Source organism: Jatropha curcas, chromosome 8 (genome assembly GCF_041381405.1).
Source record: "Jatropha curcas cultivar XTBG-Jc1 chromosome 8, XTBG_Jcur_1.0, whole genome shotgun sequence".
Classification (NCBI taxonomy): Eukaryota; Viridiplantae; Streptophyta; class Magnoliopsida; order Malpighiales; family Euphorbiaceae; genus Jatropha; species Jatropha curcas.
Window position 1 is genome coordinate 5,509,800 of NC_143158.1, and position 22,896 is coordinate 5,532,695.

General features: G+C 30.5%; 3 protein-coding genes across 4 annotated transcripts; 1 reads left to right on the forward strand and 2 right to left on the reverse strand.

Moving 5' to 3' along the window:
- Nucleotides 1-1,251, forward strand: LOC105633567 (gamma-glutamyl peptidase 5). The gene is made up of 2 exons (XM_012216192.4): nt 1-420; nt 502-1,251. The coding sequence occupies exons 1-2, from the start codon at nt 100-102 to the stop codon at nt 946-948; spliced, it is 768 nt and encodes a 255-aa protein (XP_012071582.1). The 5' UTR covers nt 1-99; the 3' UTR covers nt 949-1,251.
- A 975-nt stretch (nt 1,252-2,226) lies between these two features.
- SDG4 (SET domain group 4) lies at nt 2,227-10,556 on the reverse strand. 2 transcript variants are annotated; one of them, XM_012216190.4, is made up of 11 exons: nt 10,075-10,556; nt 9,306-9,452; nt 8,573-8,737; nt 6,634-6,660; nt 5,484-5,601; nt 5,169-5,262; nt 4,646-4,739; nt 4,436-4,514; nt 3,858-4,029; nt 3,403-3,483; nt 2,227-2,778 (listed from the first exon to the last, which is right to left on the reverse strand). In XM_012216190.4, the coding sequence occupies exons 1-11, from the start codon at nt 10,435-10,437 to the stop codon at nt 2,622-2,624; spliced, it is 1,497 nt and encodes a 498-aa protein (XP_012071580.1). In that variant the 5' UTR covers nt 10,438-10,556; the 3' UTR covers nt 2,227-2,621. The 2 variants fall into 2 exon arrangements, with proteins under 2 accessions (XP_012071580.1, XP_012071581.1); XM_012216191.4 differs by lacking the exon at nt 6,634-6,660.
- A 1,646-nt stretch (nt 10,557-12,202) lies between these two features.
- On the reverse strand, nt 12,203-14,548 carry LOC105633565 (AP2-like ethylene-responsive transcription factor At1g16060). The gene is made up of 8 exons (XM_020679085.2): nt 14,388-14,548; nt 14,224-14,306; nt 14,059-14,067; nt 13,893-13,981; nt 13,683-13,756; nt 13,543-13,593; nt 13,381-13,457; nt 12,203-12,744 (listed from the first exon to the last, which is right to left on the reverse strand). Exons 1-8 carry the CDS (start codon nt 14,546-14,548, stop codon nt 12,203-12,205), a joined length of 1,086 nt encoding a protein of 361 aa, XP_020534744.1.
- Between the last annotated feature and the right edge of the window lie 8,348 nt (nt 14,549-22,896).

The following is a 22,896-nucleotide window of genomic DNA, read 5'->3' on the forward strand; positions in this document are numbered from 1 at the left end:
CTCCCGTTTCTCATATCCAAAAGACCATATTCATCACCTCTAGCCATAACTACAACTCTTTCTCTCCCTCCTTAATTTTCTTGAAAGTAATATTTAAATATGAAGATTAACACAGCAGAGAAAAGATACGCTCTTTTGCTGGCAGCAAGAGACACAGATTATGTAAAGAAAGTGTATGGAGGTTATTTTAATGTGTTTGTTGCAGCTTTTGGAGAAGATGGAGAGAGATGGGATTTGTTTAGGGTTGTTGATGGAGAGTTTCCTGACATGAATGACCTTCATTTTTATGATGGTTTTGTTGTTAGTGGAAGCCCTTACGATGCTTATGGCAATGACTTTTGGATTCTCAAACTTTGCTTTCTTCTGCAAACTTTGGATGCCATGGAAAAGAAAGTTCTTGGCATTTGCTTTGGCCATCAGGTATATATTAATTTGATTAAAGAAATTAATTGTTTCACTCAGCAATGAACTGGTTCTTAATTTTATTTTTTTGGGTTGCAGGTTTTGTGCAGAGCATTGGGTGGGAAAGTTGGAAAGGCATACAGTGGATGGGACATTGGATTAAGAAAACTGAGAATAGTGAAGGATTTAATATCCCCAGCAGGGAATAACTTGCTTATGACTAGCATAAAAAATGAAATCCCAAATTCCCTAACAATAATAGAATGCCACCAAGATGAAGTATGGGAAGTTCCATTAGGAGCAGAAGTAATCGCATATTCAGAAAAAACAGGAGTCGAAATGTTTGGAATTGGAGAGCACATTTTGGGTATTCAAGGCCATCCTGAGTACACTAAAGACATTCTTTATAACCTCATCGATCGTCTTCTCAATAACAACTCTATAGATTTTGGTTTGGCTGAGAAAGCTAAATTTGGATTGGAAATGGCTGAACCTGATAGGAAATTCTGGCAATATATCTGCAAGAATTTCTTGAAGACTCTTTAAGATAGATTATAGTTTCTTGTACAACCAATTACCATCCCTTTTAGTTTTAATTAACATGTCTGCAGTTTTAATTATCTATCCAACGTGGGATTTTTATTTCTATGACATTCTTCTCTACCCAAAAGATTAACCTGATGGAATTGGAAGTTAGGACCCTTTCCTTAACTGTCCTATAGGAAATTTTTGTCCCTACAACATATATAATGTTGAATTGTAACTCATTGACACAAATTGCAATGAGAATATTATTAGAACCTTATTCCTATAGACTTGCAAATGAATGGGAGCCTTGCAATTTTGAAATGTTCTACTGTTTGCTACTGTATCCAATCATAATTCCACTCAAATAAAATTAATAATATCTAATAAATAGGGGACATGTGTTAAACCTGAGCTTGAAACAAATTAAGTTGTTATTCCTATTATATTTGCAAATCAGGCCTGAAAACAAAAAGCAAGATAGATTTTGTGTCAATTATTTAGTGGATAATATAAAATACAAGTGTAATGTCTCTAATTTTTAACTAGAGACAAACCAAATGAAAAAAAAAATTAAAAGAAAAGAAAAGAAACAAACAAATCTTGCCACTATACTGTTAAGCATCTAAAAATTCTGCCAAATTTAAAGTTTGGGTACAGAGGAAATTCTTGAAATGGTGTTCCATAACTTTGTCATTTGTGCTTTTGCAACAAAAAGAATATATATAGTATAATGGAATCTTAAACAAGAAGTGAAGCCTCTGGACATTTCAAAAACAATAGAAAATTAACCATATTGCACCACTAAGGCTAGACCATGCTGTATATTTGCACAGCACAAATATAGATATGAAAATGAGTATGTTCCCATAAGTTTCCATGACAAGGAATGAAGTACATGTCCTATGCAAAAAGTATAAAAAAAATTAAAAATTGATAATACGTGTTGATTTAGAGTTTTGTTAGAAAAAGATTCTTTTTTTTTTTTTTTAAGATATGCAAGTAATTGTGTCTGATTAATTTTTTAAAACACATTTTTTTAAACAACTTTGTTACCAAAATATAGTAAATAAACATTTATTTTCTAGAAAAATATTTTTTATAGAATATAGAATTCCAATAATCTAACCCCTTCTTGTCTCTCCTTAGTATCATTGATCTTATGGGAAAAAGAAAGAATTTTGCACAAACGAGAGTAGATTGAAACTGAATAATGGTGGTAGAAAGTGAAAATTGGAGTGGAGCTAGGTGTAAATTTGAGACTTCAAATATTTGTAACAGAAAATATAACAGGACTAATTTGTCGGATATCAGATGATAAGCTTCATTGCATAGTTAAAACTTAAAAATACAATAAAAATAAGAACGCGAATGAGAAGATCAAAGATTTTAAACCCAATCTTCAAATCTTCCAAATCCTGTGACCCGCGTTACCCTCAAAAAATGTGTGAACTACAACTTGGTAACCCCACTTGGAGAAAAATCAATTACATGCACTCTTACTTTTCACTTGAATGCCTATTAGCAAAAGTTAACATGGAAAACTTAATATTTTTTTTCACTTTTAAGCTTGAAGAATGGTATAACAATGGCAATGAGGTTTTCTTTTCTTTCTCTGTAGTTTTCACATCCACTTCGTCGATACGGTACTTGATTATCGGAAAAATGTACAAGACTGATCCTGCAGATATGAATTATACAGTTACAATAGCTAAGCAAGCAGTTGATGATCTCCTGCGTTTTGCGCCCCAGCAAATGTTCAACTTAGCAATCTTTCTTTTTGTTCCAAGATAACCATGACAGTTTCGTGCACCACAATGGCACTTCACCTCTGGTCCAAATTGCACAAATCTACAAAGCCAAACATACAGAGGTTGTTATTATAAACAAAAGATACGTTTCTTGCACTATTGAGCTAAAAGGTTTTTCTATCTAGGAATTATGATAGCCACAGCTTAAATCATAATTCATATGGTTGAAACTGTTGAATATATCAGATTCATTCAACACAAAATCCAGAGACCAACAAATGCTCAGATCAGTATATTTGAGCATTATGATTGATGTGATCGTGGGATTCCTGCATACAACTGCCAGGGCTGTAAAAGACAAAAACATTCAAGCTAACCAACCTGATTCAGACCACCACATTGAAACAAAATTTATGGTTTATGAACTTATTGGATTGGTATTGGTTTGAATTGAATAATCTGGCAATAGCATTCAAAAGCAAGACAATCATAATGTCTAGCAAAATATGTCGACAAAAGGACAAAAGGATGGGACCAGCAGATGGATTTGACATGGATATATCTTAAAATGTTCATGGTAATCTGTATACATTTTTAATTGAATTAATGACTTGTCCGTATGCTACAGAATAGTTAGACGGAAAGAGGTCCAATGTTGGGAAATATAATGCTGTAAGTTTTATGGCAGTCCAAAGAATATGGAATTTCGCTGCATATCATGTACCTGTAATCATACGTCAATGATTCCCCAACTTTTATTGAACGAGCAGCAAACACACCTACTCGTGTCTCTCCCTCAACCTGCCTAAAAAACCCGGAATGAAATTGTTAAAAGTGGAAACTATGTGCAGAATGGAGTACTTTTTCAAACAGCATCATATTCACTTGTACAATGGATAGCATATGCCAATTGCCGTAGTCACATAAGAACAAAAGAGAATGCAAAGTGCTTTTTGCGACATCTTAAAGTGTGTTTTGCAGAAAAACAGTTTTTAACCTCAATGCCAAATGGACTAAATTTATAGTTGGTTGGAAAATGAAGACAAACTTACATAGCCCAATCCTTACTACATATCTGAGGAACCACAGCCATTTGGAAAGAAGAATGGCAGAGGTGACTTTCTAGAATCTCTAAATGATTAGAGATAATACAAAAGCAACAATTTTAAAGGTACTAACCACTTTTCCAAGAAGCAGTTGGGATCACAACTGTGATTTAGAAAGCGAGACGAATTCCCCTTAAATGTTGCATCAATAGTGAAGTCTTTTCGAATTTCGCACATGTAAAAGTTCTGTACACCTTTGTATTTCATGTCCCAAAGCCTTTGTTCACACAGTGCATCATCAATCACTAGAACAGGAAGACAATTGAAATGAATTATCATTTTTTATCATTTCTAAAAGCACATATTACAGATTTCAATCCAAAGACAGCAAAGATATAATGATAATGATGACGACAACAATGACAAAATAGAGAAACCATTCTATTCCCGAGTACTAAATATCCAGTCCTTAACTTTGCCAAAAAAAACTGCCACTTTAAACTATATCATGCTGCAGAAAATCGTTAGAAAAGTACATAACAAGGGTAACAGTAACTAGGCAGCTATAAACAATATCCAGGCCCAAGACCTATTATGTAACAACCATTTCAAGTAATTTCTGCAATTGATTCCATTGTCAAAATAGCACGGGGACAATAAATAGAATCATAACACAGGATTCAATATACATGAGTATGTAAGTAAAACTACCTTCCCCAATATACTCAATTATAAATTCGCCCCTGTTTATGGATTCAGCTGCCTCCACTCCCCAACCACAAAATTCAGTCTGAAAATGTAAAATAAACTATCAAGCCATGTTATGATGCATAAAATATACCCTAACCAAGACCAAGTAATCTCTTATCACAATACAAACTGAAGTAGAAGCATTCTGTGACTTGTTAATGAAGTTCTCACCTTAACAATTTTTAGCTTTTTCTCCTTGCGAAATGGCCTGTTTGTGCAATTTTCAGAGCAATGGCAAGCCCTCGAGCAGCTTATACATTGAACCCTAGCAAATGATACATTCATGCTATGACCCTCATATATAATATGTCAAAATGCTGTAAAGCTTTAGTAATCACATTTACAGATACAATTGATGCAAAATATAATTTTTCCATAGAATTCAGATGTTTCTCAAAGAAGTTGCAAAGGAAGCAATTAGATAAATGGGAGATGCCTCCATAAGTTGTTTCTGCAGATAAGAATAGCTGCCACAGTGTATATTAGCTCCAAAATATAACTAGCAATGCTTCCATTCTTAACCTATTCCACTCTATTATATTTAAGTAATTCCAAATGTTTTTATTGTAAGAAAAACTAAGTTGGATGTAAAGAATCCCGTCCTTGAGTATGAGTATGATCCAAATAACAGACAGATTCAAGAAATCATCTACTGTTAGCATCTAATCAAAACTTGGAATCATTCAAGTATTACCTGCATACACAATCTTCACAGCATGTAGAACTGCAATTTGTGCAGCCCACATCATTATCAGCAACATCACGCTTCTTCTTAACTAGATACACATCTAATTTCAATTTAAGTCAAGTTCAACTCAAAACACATGTCCAGTTATAATAACTATAATTTCATCAACAACAAAACAGGTTAGTGAAAAAACTGGCAAGTCAGTAGCGTAATCAAGCCACAGTAACAAATAGTCAGCCTGTCAGATTAGATGAAGATGTGAGCATAGAATCATATATGCACACGCGCGCGCGCGCATACACAAACATGCATATAGGATACTGCGTCTGATGTGCACATATGGTGGGGGCTCTAGTTTATTCTCCATCAGGGCTTTCCAAGTTAAGTCAATCTTGAATTCTTCATCAGTATATGGTAGAGGCAAGCGGCAAAATACGTCCTAAAATAAGAAACAGGGAGGTTAAATTTTGGAACAGAGTAAAAGTAAATCAGTAAAGAAATAAATGTAGCAGCTATTACTTAATGGATACACCACATTTGCCCTTGCTCCAATGATATATAATACAACTAATATCTCTGGCTGGGGGAGTATAGTGGAGTAATGGATAGCAAAGTATGCACATAAGAAATTAGTATTTCATATTTGAAACTGTGACAAAAGAAAATAAGCAAGGTTTTTATGATCAAATTAGTTTCATTAGAGGTCTTATATTATAGGTTGCTCAGAATGTTTTTATCTACAAAATAAATTGAACTACAATTTAGTGCGTATTTGATAATATCCATAAGAAAGTGGGGAATTCTACAATTTATGCTTAGCTAAGTGAAGGTTGTTGATGATTTGGCTATATCCCACCATAGATCTATGAATGCACTAACAGAAACAGTAAGTAGTTTCAAGTTGTAGAAGGAAATAGAACAAGAGATAGACTAAACTGTGAGAACAACTACTAGAAAGTTTGACCCTAAACAGAACATAATCGAGATAATGAACCATCTAATTGACTTCAAGTAAAGGTTTAACGGAGGTTTGAACCAGCTAAGTTATTTTTTGCCACATAGTTTTGTGTATACATTAGGACCAAACAATCAGCTCTCTCTAACTAGTCCAAATATACACAGATATAGATCAATAAAGTATGATTCATTTCCTTTTCCATCTATTTCTTTGTATAAAAGAAATGACACAGCAGCATAATTATATAACTTGCAACACTATATATCTCATTGTAAAGTATCCATTCAAGGATATTATTACAAGTAACATTAGATTCTTAAAGAAGAAATTAACATGCAATTTTCTTCATCAGGCTCATTTATCATTGAATACAACTGGTCTTGCTAATTTGCACAATCCTTGACCAGAGTATGTTTTTCTTAACTTTTGAGACATACGATGGCTGCGTATCCCTGTGTCTTTGTGAAGTGTATGTTCAACAATCGCAGTAAAAGAGTTCGTTAAAAATCTGACCTCTATATTACTTGCTGGAATGATATTCTGCTCATTCAACAAATACACCAGCCCTGTCAGCCAGCCTAATCAATAAAAAATAAGAACAAGGAAATAAAACCTCAACCAAAAACGGAAATGTTGCAAAAAAATACTAAAAATAATAACCAAGGCAGTTCCCTAATGTCAGAAGCAAATAAGTTAACCTTTAGACACATTATAGGATAATGACAAGTCTCACATTATAGCATTTCAGTATATTGATTTGTAGTGAAAAAGGATGATGACAAGTCAAACAACGGAGACAAGAACCTCACAGATTACACTATGATAGTGTTTACAATATCAACTGCATAGGAACTAAAAACTTCAACAGAAGCAGTATGTACAACACAAAATGCATAAAAGAAAAAAAAAAAAAAAAAAAAAAAAAAAAAAAAAAAGAAAAAAAAAGAGCACAACTATGAAAGGCAAATCTGCTTCTTATAATCTCATCAACATGATTGAATATGAAAGAAAGGTAAAGCAACAAAAAATAATTACTCACATTGGACATCAACCACACAAAATAAGCATAGGCTTTGACCAAAACTCAAACAGAACTCACTTGAATATGTAATGAGGCTGCAAAATAAACTTTAACCAACGGCTTACATTATTGATCAGCTCATTACAAAATAGTTGAATACTTTTGGCTGCAGATTAACATTACCTACTTTGGCAATTTAATGTTTGTAAAATAGTATTTTATTTTAACTCTTCCACAAGAGGAGTGGAAGAGATTGATTGATACTGTGATAGTTGATTTTTTATGAAATCGGCCCCAATCACGACAAGAATATGCAGGGTACCTTAGCCATTTTTAAGAAAGTTTTCCAGCCACAGCTAGATTCATGGTTCATTATTGTTCTTAGCTCTGTTATTGAGAAAAATATGATTAAAGGCTCGTGGATACCATCTTTAAGTAAAATTTAACAGTTTGTAGCCACAAAATTCTAAAGCAGCAAAATAGAAATTTTAAAGTGCTTTTCACAACAAGATTGAAAAGGCAATTTTCAACCTTAATGCCAAACAGATTGATGTTTTGAACTTCAGGCCTTTGTCTGGATGGAATGGAAAATGCCTAGAGGAAAGTACTTTCCCTTGTTTGGCAAAAAGAAAGAAAATATTGAAGAAAGTAATCTTCCACTTATTTTCTATATGGGTCCATATATTTTGGATCTCTCCAATTTGGAGAGAAAATAATGGAGGAATTTATTAAGTTACCCAAATCCGAAATTAGTAAACAAACTTTAATCCTTTCTTAAATACCCCATTATTTAAGTGATGATATAACTGAAAATTTTCAATTATAACATTTTCCTTCCTCTAAAATTTTACCCTTTCCAAACAAAAGAAAATATTTCTTATATCCAAACACAAGGGGGGAAAATAACTATAAAAAGCAAATTGACAATTCCTCTATAATTTTTCTTCCTCCATTATTTTTCTTCCTTTCCTTTCCAAACAAAGCCTAGAAGTCAACTTTTCACATTCCACAACTAAGTTGAAGATTTTAAGGTGAAAAAAAAAATTGCAACCAACATAAACAAGAAATTTAACCCACTCTATTGTTTGTCCAATGTGAATAGACTAAGTGAAACCATACACCAATACACACTCAATTATCAATTTCGATCGAGCTAGAAAATTACAAGCAGTTCCAATAAGTGTCGTTATCAAATTGGATATAATAATGATTTTAGCAAGTGAATCCGTCACAACAATTACACATGTAGATCAACGACTATGGTTGCTTCCCCCAAGAAGTAGAAGATTTTAGATCACAACATTTTGATTAACTTCACAATAACTTTTCCCTATTTTATAAAAAAGAGAGAGCATGACTGTAACTGAAGAATATATGTGCCACAAAGGAAATAAAAATAAAAATAGCTGATGAAGGAAAGAAGAGATTGACCTTCTTATCTAACCGCCAATTAGTTGGATGCCTCCAACACACTGCTCTTCCTTGTTGATCTATCAAATGAATAACTCTATCTGGCCATGGACCGCATTTATCATGTGATGCCATTGAACATCGCACACATCGCCAATGAAATTTTTGTTTGCAAATGAAGCATGCCTATAGACAGCAACATGTCACAGAAATGCAATAGGGCTAGTAAGATGTGGGTAACCATTTTACAAGCAAAAAATAGTCTCAGAATCCACAATTATCAAAAAAACAATTTCAATGCAATAAACTGGATAGAGAAAAGTTACAGCTGACATCTGCAGAATTTCAAATCAAACTTAGGGTAAGAGACAAGCACCAAAAGGCAAATTGGAGAAAAGGATGGAAAAAAATAAGAGAATCCTTCAGCAGTAGCGAGTGAAAGTCAATTAGATGTTCTGCAAGGAAAAGTTCAGATCTGATATGCAGATATTTGGACGTCAATAACTAGCATCATTACAAAATCAGCTAAATTGCATGGGAAAAAGAAAGGGAGCTTTTATGATTTTTAGAAACACAAGAACATAAATATGTTCTGGGAATGACTATCCTTTATTTCCACCTTCCCTTTTTGGCAGTGGCGGTGGAATGAACAATTATGTTATTGCTATATGGAAGCAAACTAATATGGCAAATACAAATTACAAGATCTTCTTAAACATTAAATGAATTAATAGCATAATAAACTCAATCTTACATGCTGTGGACACTTAAATTTTCTTGGATTTGAGACGTGAAGCCTGTCCTTCACACATGTTAAGTGGTAAACTCCCTCACAATTATGGACAGTGCATGTTACCTTGTCACCGGGGAAGATAAAGTTATGGCAAAGAAGACATTCAACCTGAAATAAATACAAAATGGCATCAATCTCCGACTTCCTACAAAAATAAATAGGAAACCTGAATATAAGCCATGCATCTAGCAATTTGCTCAACTTCAGAGATGAACTAATGCCAGAGAGGACTTCTGTCCTTGCAGATTTGTATTGAGAATATTAAATATGAACACTTATGAGTGTGCTTCACCAATCTAAATTCTAAAATCATCTTCCTCAAACATTCAACTTTAAATCAAAACCACTTTTAACCTTATCCTAAAGCTTACACAAAAATTTACTTATAAAAAAACTTATCAATCTCAGCGCTCAAAATAACATTTTTCAAAGAGGCAACGCTTGCAACTTTGAATGGAGATCTATATGAATGAAAAACATTCAAACTCATAAGAAGAATTCTCCAATAGATATACCAAACAGAACAAAATTCAGTTGATCACAAAGAAAAAACAAACAAGATATTGCGAATTTAAAAATCAATAACTAAACAATATTCTCAACTAACAAGTAATCAAAATTTAACAATTCTAGTTTTCTAACCCTAATTTTCCACCTGATAAAGATAACAAAACCTTAAAAAAAATTACAAATGAAGAATAATAATAAAAAAAAAAGTCGAAGCAATTACAATTTTCTTTGAGCCAACAAGGAAAGGAAGGAAGCAGCGAGACTGAGAGACACCCGAATCCATCTTCTTCTTAACCCAATCCCCAACATAATCGTCCAAACATTTACCATTACCTCCTTTTTTAACTGCTCCACCCCCAGCACGGCTGCGCTTCAAAACCCTAATTGATTTGCCATTGCAAGTAACCTCGACAGGAAATCGAATTTTCTGGTCCCAATTATAGTCTTTGGCTAGGGTTTTGACTGAACCAGAACAAATAGAAGGAGACGTTGAATCTAATTGAGTGTCCGTAGGAGAAGGAGAGAGAGGCTTGACAGTAGAACAGCGACTAAGAGATACAGAGATATTGCCTAAGTCTGGCATTACTTGAACTTCCTACTAGAAATTGAAGAAAGAAAGTGAAAAATAAACCCTATCAATGGAGCAAAGAAAGAGAGAGAATATAAGGAAAGTTTTTCCAGAGGGAGGGAAAAATGGATTTGGGCGGGAAGTGTAGGTTTTGTAGATTTTGAGCATGGGGCTTTGAGGCGTAAAATGACCAAAAGCTTGGTTGAGCTTTTAGAAAATTACGAAATCGCCAAACTTGGTTTGATTTGAGATATATCCAAACCGAATCTGTTAATGCAAAAAATTCAAATCGAATCAAACTATTAACAGTATTCAAATCTCAAAACTGTATATAGATAATTTAAGTGATTTATTTGATTTAAAATTTAATTGAACAATTAATTTCATATCCAAAATAAATTCAATTATTTACTTAGTAATTAAATCATTTTGAAATTATTAATTAGAAAAATCATATTAATTAACTAGACTATAAAATTTAATATATTTAGAGTATGAATATATTAATGTTACATATATGTGTAGTTACAAGGATCCGGTTGATTTTGATTTATGATTCGGTTTGATTTAATTATTGTCGATTTGGTTCAAGTGACTTGTACGGTTTGCGAGTAGGACGAAGGGTATACTGGTGCGGATGGGACTGGCAACGGGTGGAAAAGTAGCCGTTGGAGCGTAATAAAGTGTTGGAACACACGTGGATTAAACTTGGACTTTGTGTCGGTGGTTCCAACTTCTTGTCTCAGCCCCTTCCCCTCGGGCGCTTTGATCGAGTATTTTTTGGTTGTGGTCGTGTGTACCCGACACTTTCCAAATTTTACAAATGAGAAACTTTATTTGAAATAACTACTTTTTAAGTTTTTATAAAAATAAATTTTAGCTTTGGGTTTTCATGTTTTTGAAGAGCATCCTCCGAAAATTTTAGTTTATACTCGAGATGGTTTTAATTAGTTCTTAATGGTTCTCCTTCATATAAAAAATATAAAGGAAATTAATATTTAATTAATATAATAAAATTAATATTTAACTCAAACTAAAAATAACAAATGCATGAATTTTATAAAGCACTTTGTAGAAAATTGAATTGAGCTTCTTCTACGTGTCTACAAAATTATTTTGTACCGGAATTAAATTTAAGCGAAAACCCTAATTGCTTGTCCCCCTAATTGCTTGTCTTGCATTTTTATCGTTAATAACAAGATTTTAATCGAAAATAGAAGAAATTATAGTGGCATAAATGATTTTTTTTTTTTTTGAGGAAATGAATATAGTTTTAGCAATATCATCTAGTATGTTTAATTTTGTGAATTTATTTTGGAAAAAAGTAATTAAATAATAATCAAGCATCTATACACAACAAAAAAAAAAAAAAAAAAAAAAAAAAGGAAAAGGAAATATAACATGTGCTTATTATTATTGATGAACAAAATGTGAAAATTACAACTTATTATTCAAACAAAGCTTATTTTCTTTTCTTGATCTACAAAGAAATTAGACCCAATAATAAATTTCCAATCTCTCCTTCCTTGTTCTTTTCTTCTCTTGTTTAAATTTTCAATTTTGCTAGCTAAAAAGAAAGATCATATTGAAACCTAAATATATATCTATAATCTAATAACCCTTCACCACCGCGAGGAGGGCCAGAGACCATTGATATTGACTTGTGGCCTCATATTCAAAAAATTAAGAACCTAAGCACATAATTCTGTCAATTAAAATTATACCATGATTATATATAAATTAATTAAGCACCTTAATCTGTGGATTATCCTTCAATTAGTCAGAAATCACATTGAAACATTTGAGGCACAAATGAGTTGAGGTCATCAAAAATCATATCATCACCTTCTCCATAAGTGTTTTGATCTTGGCAATCAAAGTACGTCTGAATGTCATCTGGGAATCTACATTGCTGTGGCTCTATTTGATTATCCGCCGGAGTCGATGGATAATCCGTCATTGATGTCATCTCCATCATCTCCTTGAATTTTGATGATTGAAGAAGTAACCCTAGGGCTGACGTGGCATTAGCTGGTCGTGGTTCTATCACTGCCATAGTAGTTTCACTTGCAGGTGGTAATTGGTTGGTTTGTTGGTTAAGGAAGCTTAATCCAAATTCTTGATTATTAGGGTTAGGAGTTGAAGAATTGGTGCCTAAATTAGGGTTAGGTTGCTTTGGATCATAATTATTGTTGTTAATGTCATTTTGATTAGGTTTAAGCCACTTGATGTAACGGCTAAGATCAAAATTGGTAACAGCATTTAGTCCACGGTATTCTATGGCCGCCATATCATACGCAGTGGCAGCTTCTTCCTGTGTAGCTGTGAAAAAAAAAAGATTAAATATTAATTATTAATATACTCTCTTCATCCACAAATAAATATTATATTTACATTTTTTTTTCAATCTCTTGAGAAAGTTATTTGATTTGTCTAATTTTTAATAAATTATTGAGATTTTTTGGGAATAATAGCAATTAATGTCGTTGAACACACTAGCTAGTTTGGAGTTGTCCAACTTCCTATAGACCTACATAACTGACTTGCTTGTCCTCATTTAACACACTAGCTAGTTTGGTGGAAACAACTGATTCTTTTGACAAATAGCAGAAGAACAGACGTACTAGAGAAAGTTTAAACTTCCTTCTCCTTTGAGCACATTTGAATTGGTTAGAGATGAAGAATTAGGTTATACGAGAAAAGAACTAGATATATAATTATTTTCTGAATATTTTTTTGCTCAGACTTAATTAACCCAATTTCCATCTAATTACATTTGGAGTTTCAAATATCAGTAATATAATATAACCAAAATGTTTTTCATATTTAAAAGAAAAAACGTTTTCAAATTCTGATCTCATGTAGTAAGAGGAGACGTTTCTTCATTGACAATTTAAAAATTATTTTCGATATTGAAAACCCTAGATGTCTTTAGAACAATAATGAAATTGATTATACCATATGTTCCAAGATAGAGGTATTTGTTGCCAAAAACTCTGCCAATTCGAGCTTCCCATCTTCCATTATGATGATGTCTACTCATTGAAAAGGAAATTAAATTTAATTAATTAACAAAAGCCAAGGCTTTTACTTGAAAAATATATTAATTAATTAAATTACCTTGCTACACCTCTATATTTTGATACTCCACGAGAAAACCCACTGCTTTTCCTAGAAAAATTCAATCCCAAAATCAGCCAAATCCCAAGTATAATAATATAAATGAATATTCTATTGAATATATATGTACGTACATATACCTTCTTAATGATCCAATGTATTCTTCTCTGGACTGACCCTCCATTTCTTTAAGCTCGGTTTCATATGTTGATAGCTATATTTATGTACATAAAAATCAAGAACAAAGAGCAATTTTGTTAAAAAGAAAATCACCCTTTTCCTTTTTTCTTTTTTCTTTTTTTTAAAAAAGGATCAAAGATAATAACAGAAAGATTAAATTAATTAATTACCGGAAAATTGAGAATTGTTTCATGACCCCAATATTTGAGTGCTGCTAAATCATAAGCATGTGCAGCTGCTTCTTCATCATCATAGGCACCTGAACAATTAATTTATATCCATAAATCATTTTCTACAAAGAATTAATTAAGACTTAAGGTGCATTCGAATACATACCAAGATATACTGCATTTTGGTGAATATCCATCAATGCCACCATAAAACCATGTTAAAAAAATAAATAAATAAACATCAATACGAAACAATAAAAAAGAAAGATATGCAGGAGATGAATAATTTATAAAAAGAGAAAGAAAGAAAAATATGCAGGAGATGAATAACCTTGTCGTCCTTTCTTATTTTGCGATTCGTTCCAACAGTTTTTATCCCACAAATGAGCTTCGTATCGACCAGTCCACCGATGCCTATACTCATACCAAAATACATAAACATACTCATTGCAGATTAAGAAGTTAAAAAAAATAAACAATGAAAGAGAGATTAACCTAGTAACCCCTCGATAAATGGAGCTACGTTGAGGAGGAGAGTCTCTCGGTACACTTCTTCTAGTACGTTTCGCCTTCATAACTCCATTGTTATTATTATTTATCGTAATGTTAGTATTTCCCACACTTTTCTGATTTTGCTGCGATGATAATTTCCCCATTTTCAAGCTATATACGAGACAGTAACCAAATAAGCTAATACAAGTCCAGAACTATCAATTGACAGATGAATACAGTACAAGAAAAGGAAAGAAGATGACGATAAAAAAAAGAATTACGAGCGAGTGAATCCTCCAAACCGAAAGGATTATAAAGGAGTGACAAGAAAGAAAGTGTTGGAAGAGTGTGGGCTGGCAAATTTAGAAATAGCCGGCTAAAGAGAAAGTATAACTGTAAATGGTAGCCGTCTATAACCGGCTTGTATGTTTCCATTTCTATCTTGTCTTTATGTGTTGTTCCAAACATATTTAAATTCTTATAAATTAACCTTTCCTGCTGATCTGTAATTTATCTGCTATGATTATTACTATTTTACTTAATTTTATTATTTTATATTATATATAGATAACTTTGCTTCACAGACATTGTTAATTATGCATGTTTAAATTAATTAATTATGTCTGATCTGATAATTTATCTGCATTATTATATGTCTATGTTTTAAAAAATGCAAACTCGGTTTAGCTGGATAAAAAATTTTAACTTTTTTTCTGGAAAGCTAGTGAATTTGATGATTGTTCGATGCTAAATATTTAAAACTCATAACAGTGTATAGAATTGCTATAATCACATAATTAAATTTTAAAATCACGGATGTTAAAATGAAAAATAAAAAAAATATATATCTTTTTTTTTTGTATTCGAGTTTGTATATGTAACTATAAATGAGCCGTGCTGAGTTAAGTATTGCTAAGCTCGAGTTTCGTTAAAGCAGCTTAGTTGGTTTTTTTTTGCGTCCAGCTTTGGTGCAGTAGCTTAAATTCACTTTTTTTTTTTTTTTTTTATAATTGTATATCGAACCCATTTCATATGATATCCATCATATTCAAAATCGTGTATAGTTTATAGTTAAAAATATATATTTTTTCTCTTTTCTAAACCCATTTCTCTTTTCATAATTGTAAACTCGAACTCGACTTTTCAATTTTATGGAATCGATTTTTTTTTTTTTCCGAATTTTCAATAACTCCAACTCGCGAATGTCTTGGCTCATTGATTTCCATGTATATCTTACAATGTATACCTTGTCAATTTGATAATTACTTGCATATAATAAAAAAAAAAATGCCAACTCAGTTTACCTAGAGACAAAATTTTAACTGTTTCTCAAAAGCGAGTTAGATGATATCAACCTATGACATTTTAAATTCTAAAACCATGAATTTAAATATAAAAATATAAAAAAATTCTTTTTTTTTTCTATACTTGGATGCATGTATATCTAATCAGAATTTGATAATTTCGTACTCAAAATTTTAATTTTTAAATCAGTAACTCACTTATAGAAATATAGAATCGTTGATATAAGAATAGAAAGCTTGTCTTACCAACATATATACGTACCCCATACCATTTTATATGTATATACTTTTTTTTTTCCTTTGCTATCCTCTTGAATTTATATCCTTTAATTACAATTGCCTTATGTATTTGCAAAGAAAAATACTGTGAAGTTTTTGTTTCAATACTATAATATAACATTTGTTTATCATATGTATTGAATTTATATTTTTAGTGCAATTATAAAGGTAAGTATTTCAATTTAAAATTTTTGATTCCACAATATTATTAGGCTTAGATGGATTCATGAAATTGGAAGTTCAGACTTCAATTAGCGCAAATATAATAAATTAGAAAGAGAGCGATCATTCATCTTTAAGGGACATGCGTCATTTACACTCGATCAATCTCCATCGATAAAATTGATTAACTTTCATTACTTAGACTTCTTCGTGTATAAAATTCATTTGTAGATTTTATCCATTTTGGTAGAATTAAGTTCAAACATTACAAATTTGATAAAATTAAAAATGTGAAATTCTAAATTTATGAGTTATATTAAATAACAAAATTTTATCATATCAAACACCAAAATTGTATGAATTTCATTTACACTAAACAAGCCACAAAGGAAAAAAAAAAAAAAAAAATTCTATTATCATTTGACTTCAGAATTCAAACCCTACCTAACAAGGTAAATAGCAAATTATGTATCAACAAAGAGCTAAACATTGTAAGCAGAACTTTAAATTGGTATCATGTTAGAATTGGTAACCTGAAGGCATTTGAGGTTAGAATAGGCATTTGTAGGATAATATTTTTGACGAATTTACAGTAATAAGTTCTTAATATTAATAAATTATATTTTAATGCTACTCAATATAGATAAAGGACTTTCTGGGCAAAAAAAAAAAAAAAAAAAAAAAAAAAAAAAGCTGTTGATTGAAAACTATCTTGGTGATGCTAATGATTTGTCCTTATTAGGATTAATAATGCTTAATTAATCATATGAGATGTCAATTTAATTACATCCTTTAAAAACTTTGTCTCATTTAGTATAATATTCATATTTTTGTAATTATTATTCTTTTTTTACTTTTGGGTGCAATGGAGATGTCAATTGTCTTCCATTTGCTATTATTATTATTTGAGATTTATGGTATATTTATATTTTATGATTCTATATTCGAAGATATTTATTAATAACGTGTAATTAGGGTTATAAGCAATTTCAATTTTCATATTTTTATAATTTTTAAATTATAAATTTTCTTATTACTTCTTACAATGTCATCCAAATTTGGCCACAAATGTAGAATTGGGCTTTATGAAATGTGTGTAGAATTGGGCTTTGGTCCCTAAATCTTAGGGAAGCCCATTTGTATATTTTCATCTACCATTAAGAATTATTGTACTCACAATTTCCTTACAAGCATTAAAACTAGTATATTTGTTTGATACAATTATTGATGTTTGTGTGTTCTTGGATCAATCAAGTTAATTTTTTTTTTTTTTTTTTTTTAAGTTCTATCTGCACTTTTTTAGTTGCACTCCCTGCTATAATAGGCTGTGAAGTGTAGTTGCAAATGTGTTATTACAGATTAGTTTTTCGTATATTATATTAAGGGGCGGTCCAACAAAATTAACTATTTTAGTTAGTTGTTATAATAGCGTTTAGGTGCTAACGTAAAAAGCTAAACATTATAGGAGTTAATTTTTTATAAAACGCTACCTTAATATCTAAAAGTTAATTCAAATGTTATGTTAACAAACACTATGAAAAATAACGTTTAGTCAAAATACTAAAAGCTCTTTAAAAAGTTATTATCAAATACTATATTTCAAATTGAATTATAAGTAATACCATTTGTACTAAATTAGATCAATACTTGGATTTTTTAGGTACAATTAAAAACAAAAAATTATACCTTGCTTTAGTGGAATTGCTACCTACTATAATCTTCTTTACAAGGTAATTGATTTTGGTTTTCTCATTTCTGGGCAATTAAGCAAATCATGCTAAATAAAAAGACTTTGCTTCTAGGCAATTAAGCAAATCTTTATAAACGGCAATGACATGTAAAGCATACCCTTAATGCACTTGCTTACAAATACAATTACTGACTTCTTTTTTTTTTTTTATTCTTGTACGTTTTTTATTTTGTAAATTTACGCAAAATATATAAACAAAATCACTCCAACAACTTATTAAATTACACTAATAATTGACAAGAATTTAAATAATTGGACACCAAAAGGTTCTTGAATCAAACTCCATATATATATATATATATATATATATCTTTATTTTTTCTTTTCTCTCTTTAATTTAACAATTTTTTAAATGGAAAATGCTTTTTTTTTTTTTTTTTGGAAAAATGAAGGTCAATTTGTGACTCAAAATATCCATCAAGTATAATACATTTTACATTGAATTACTACTTCTAATTCTATCAATGCAATTAAACAATAAACAGTATTAAAGAAGTCTTAAGTTAATTTCTTGTTTTGATCCATTTTCGTGTGTATTTTTATTATTTTCAAATTAAGGTTTTTCTTTTCAAAATGTATAAGAAACTCATAATTTGTTTTCTTGAAAAATATTTATTATTTTGGATAGAAGTCGTTTGGATTTATCAATTGTTTGTTTATTCCTTATTTCGGAATCCTGTTAAGTTCAATTGGATAAAAAATATTTGGAATTAAAAAATAGAATGTTGCTTGTTATTTGAAATTAAAATCATTAAAAGTTGAAAATTTTGTAGAATTGGAAGTGTGCCATGCGTTTACACTATGTTTGAGAAGAAGAAGAAGGAAAATAAGGGAGAAAAATAAGAAAAGTTTGTACTATTTATTTTTTTTATATATTTTTTCCATTATACGTTTGGATCAAAGGAAAATAAAGGATGATTTTTTTTTTTATTTGGAAAGTTGTTAATTATGATGGAAAAAAAATTGCATTATTGCAAATTTATATTTTTACCCTTTATAAATATATGGATTAATTGTTGCGCATTGTGTAATTAAGTTATAGTTGGCTAATTCCTTGGTTAATTGTAATTAATTAATGAAGATATAAAGTATTCGTACCTATTATATAAATAAAATAAAAAATCATGTAAAAAAAGTAAGTCCCAAGTAAAAAAAAAAAAAAAAAAAGACATAGATGTTTTGTAATTTTCTCTCAAATGAAACTTTCCTTTACTATCCATCGTTTTCTCTGAAATTTCGAGAGATTATAACTATCGGAGTCAGGCTTTTGATAAATATAATGCTTTTTGGAAAATTATTTCTCAATCTAATATCATTTCAAAATTATGTACCAATTTAATATTTGTCCTGATATGGAGAAAGAGTATTACACTAAAGCAACCAATTGAGTTTGTGGTTTCAGTGCAATAGAAAAAGTAACTCGTACTAACAAGTACTCAACAAAAGATAGTTGTATGGACAAACAATAATTTTTATTTTGTATTGAGACACAAATCCAATTGGTGGTTTCAATACAAAATAAAAATAAATTGTTAATTTGCCTTTTCACTAAACTGTACAATTCGTTTGGTGGTTTTAGGACAATTATAGGATGAGACCACTAGTTAATAAAAAGTACAAAAGAGTCCACTAGATTAATTAGTGGTTTCAATAAAAAAATATTTATTCACCAAAACGTACATATAATCTAATCTGGTGGTTTTCATTTACAATTATTTTAAGTTAAATAATAACAATATAAGTTTCCTTACACAGTTAAAAATTACCGAGAGTAATAAATTGTTTCAAGTTGAACTTGTATGATGTTAAAAATGTCTTAATAACTAATATATGAAAAATTAATCATATTAATGTCTACCCACATGTCCTCATGTACCACACCTTAGAGGCCTTCTATTACGACGTGGATTTCGGCGTATCTCATTTTCTCTAAGACCTTGATATTTTCTCCATGCTCAATATTTATATCGTCAGTCATGGAAGGAACTTGAACCACATTCACAAATAGCTGTTGTGGGCTAGGAAAAATCAAATGAGTCTATTGCTCGGGTACCATCATTATCTCAAAGAAATTATTAAATAAGTGTCTAGCATGAGATGTAGATCCATCAAGTGTGCCGAAAGACACCACATAAGCATTGAAAGCAATTATTGTATGCTGAAATGACGTTGCCTCGCTTATTTCGGAGAAAGAAATATGGGTTTACTGGATTGCCATCATCGAAGTGTAATAAATGTTCAATGGCATTTCTAATGCTACAGACGGTATACTCCACTCAGGTTGTGGTGCAGAAGATGATGTTTTGGACATATTAGTGCGATAAACTTCATAATAGTTATATGTCATAAGGGGAGGGACTTGAGGTATATCATCTACTGGCGGAGCTTCAATTGGAATACATCTTGATGTCATTTCACGTCTCCTTCGCCTATGTAGTCCTTTCAGTGTTTGAACATTAGGAAACTCTATAGATGGAGAGGCAGGTTGAAGCATAAGATGAGTCTCGTTATAAATTTCTTCATTCATTACACCGAAGGCTAAATAATTTTCGATGGAATGATGGATTTCTAAGTGTTGGTGATGTTGAACTGTGATATATATGTTGGAGCCCATCTGCTTGTATTAAAAAAATATTATGAAAATAAGAACAAAAATTATTATTCAATTAGATTAAGAAATTATAAGATAAGATAAAAAAATATCAAATAATTATCACAGCTCCAGTTTGTGCACCTCGAAATGAAATCCAATGTCTAATTTGTTATACATATCAAATGAATTGCACTAAAACCACCAGATTATATGTATGCTTTGGTGAAAAAATATTTTTTTTTATTGAAACCACTAATTAATTTTATGGACTCTTAACAAAAGACTATTTTCCATGTACTTTTTGCTGACTAGAAGTCACATCCCATAGCTGCACTAAAATACCAAACGAATTGTGTGTTTTAGTGAAAAAGCAAATTGACAACTTAAAATTTTTATTTTGTATTGAAACAATTAATTGGATTGGTGGTCTCAATATAAAATAAAAATTATTATTTATTTATATAACTACTTTTTACTGACTGATTGCTAGTACGAATTACTTTTTCTATTGCACTGAAGCCACCAACTTAATTGGTGGTTTTAGTGTAATCATTTCTCTCCACATCAGGACAAACATTAGATCAGTAAATAGTTTTAAAATGGCATTAGATTGAAAATTAGTTTTATGAAAGCATTATTCTTGTCAAAAGCCCATCGAAGCCCATAGAAAATTTATTAGTTCTTTTGCTTTATTCCATATTTTTCTCAAGATTTTCAAATAAGGAAAGATCCTTTTTATACTTAATTATTTTCTATCTGAATTTTCCTTCATTCCAAAAATCTATCTAAACAAGTTGTTAAGGAGCTTATGGAAATTTTCTCACATTGTTAATGTGACTAGTATTTTTAGATCCCGGTGTTGTGGAATTTTTAACTCTTAATCATTTTCTTGTAGGAATGAGAAATTTTATCTGCATCGAATATCTATTTAAATTAGATCTAAATAAAATAATTAACACTACTGATCGGATGTGAATTTTAAAAGTAAAATCCGACCTATACTATATTGACTCGTGTATTTATTTATCAAACTAAGCTAGTACATTTTCTAAATATTTTCAAATTCCGAATTCAATTTGCCATATCCAATGCTAGCTCTACTTTATCGTGCGGACCAAACAAATTGTCTTTAGGTTGAGTTGATTAGTTAATCTTGCAATTCTTGCTCATCGAGACAATATAATGCATCACGAGACATTGTTTACAAGTATTAAATAGTAAATAAATTGAGCCGGCTCTTTGAGTTCGTTTGGAGAAAAGTTTAAAAAAGTTTGATTCAAATTGAGTTTAAATTCGAGCAGTTTCTTGAGCAAATGAGCTGAACTCAAAGCTAATAATATTCAGTTTGAAAGTTCGTTGAGTCTTATTGAACTTTTATATACACATATATATAATATTTTCTTAAATTTATCCAATTACATCAAATTTCGAGTCGAACTCGAGTCTAAATTTTTTTAAATTGAACTCGAATTTCAAATCAAGTTTGAGTCTAAAATTTTTATATTTCAAATTTTAAACTAAACTAAATTTAATCGAACCAAGCTTTGAATCTGACATGTTCGAGATCGGTTCGGTTGATTTACATCCCTGTTAAACACTTGCTAATAAAAATATCAAAAACTGGATAGCTATTACTGGCGTCATGTGACATTGGGGCTTGGGGGAATGGCCCCCCTTGCTCCCACCACCTTCCTTGCCATCATTGGTTTCTATTCGCAGCTTCGTGATCTTGATAAAGTATTTATTTTGCACTTTATTTAAGAAAATAAAAGCGGAAGAAATAAAAAAATAAGGAAGAAAAATTTTTTCTTTTTAAATGTGTCTATATATAAAAGAAAATGAAATTATTTTTTCTTTAGTTAATACATTTTTTATAACTTTTCTATTTTCCTTTTAATAGGGACAGAAAAATTTAAACAGAAAATATAGCTTTCTTAATTTGAATAGAAGAGCTTTTCATTAATTCAATTTTTAAAAATTAAGAAATAATTAAATTAAAAAAATTGATAAAAAATAACAATATACCACTCCATAATTACCTCATCTCAATATTACATTTCCTTTCCTAAAAAAAAAAAAAATTGCTTTTATATATTTATGAAATGGATATGGATATGGATATGGATATGGATATGGATTATCCATATTTCACAATTAAGGTATGAAATGAAAGCATTATGAGAATGACTTGTCATGCTGGAAGTGCAAGTAATTAATTAACATAACATCAAGGAATTACTTAATTAATGAATTAATTAATTATTTTTGAAGATATCTATCTTTTTGGAAGATAACATCAAGTTTGACTTAATTTATTGGCCATTTGTTATTTGTTCTAAAAATAATTACAAGTTTTGGATGAAAATGAAATCCCTTTTTTCTTTCTCAAATTCACTTCAAGGATTTTATTTTCTTTTAACAATC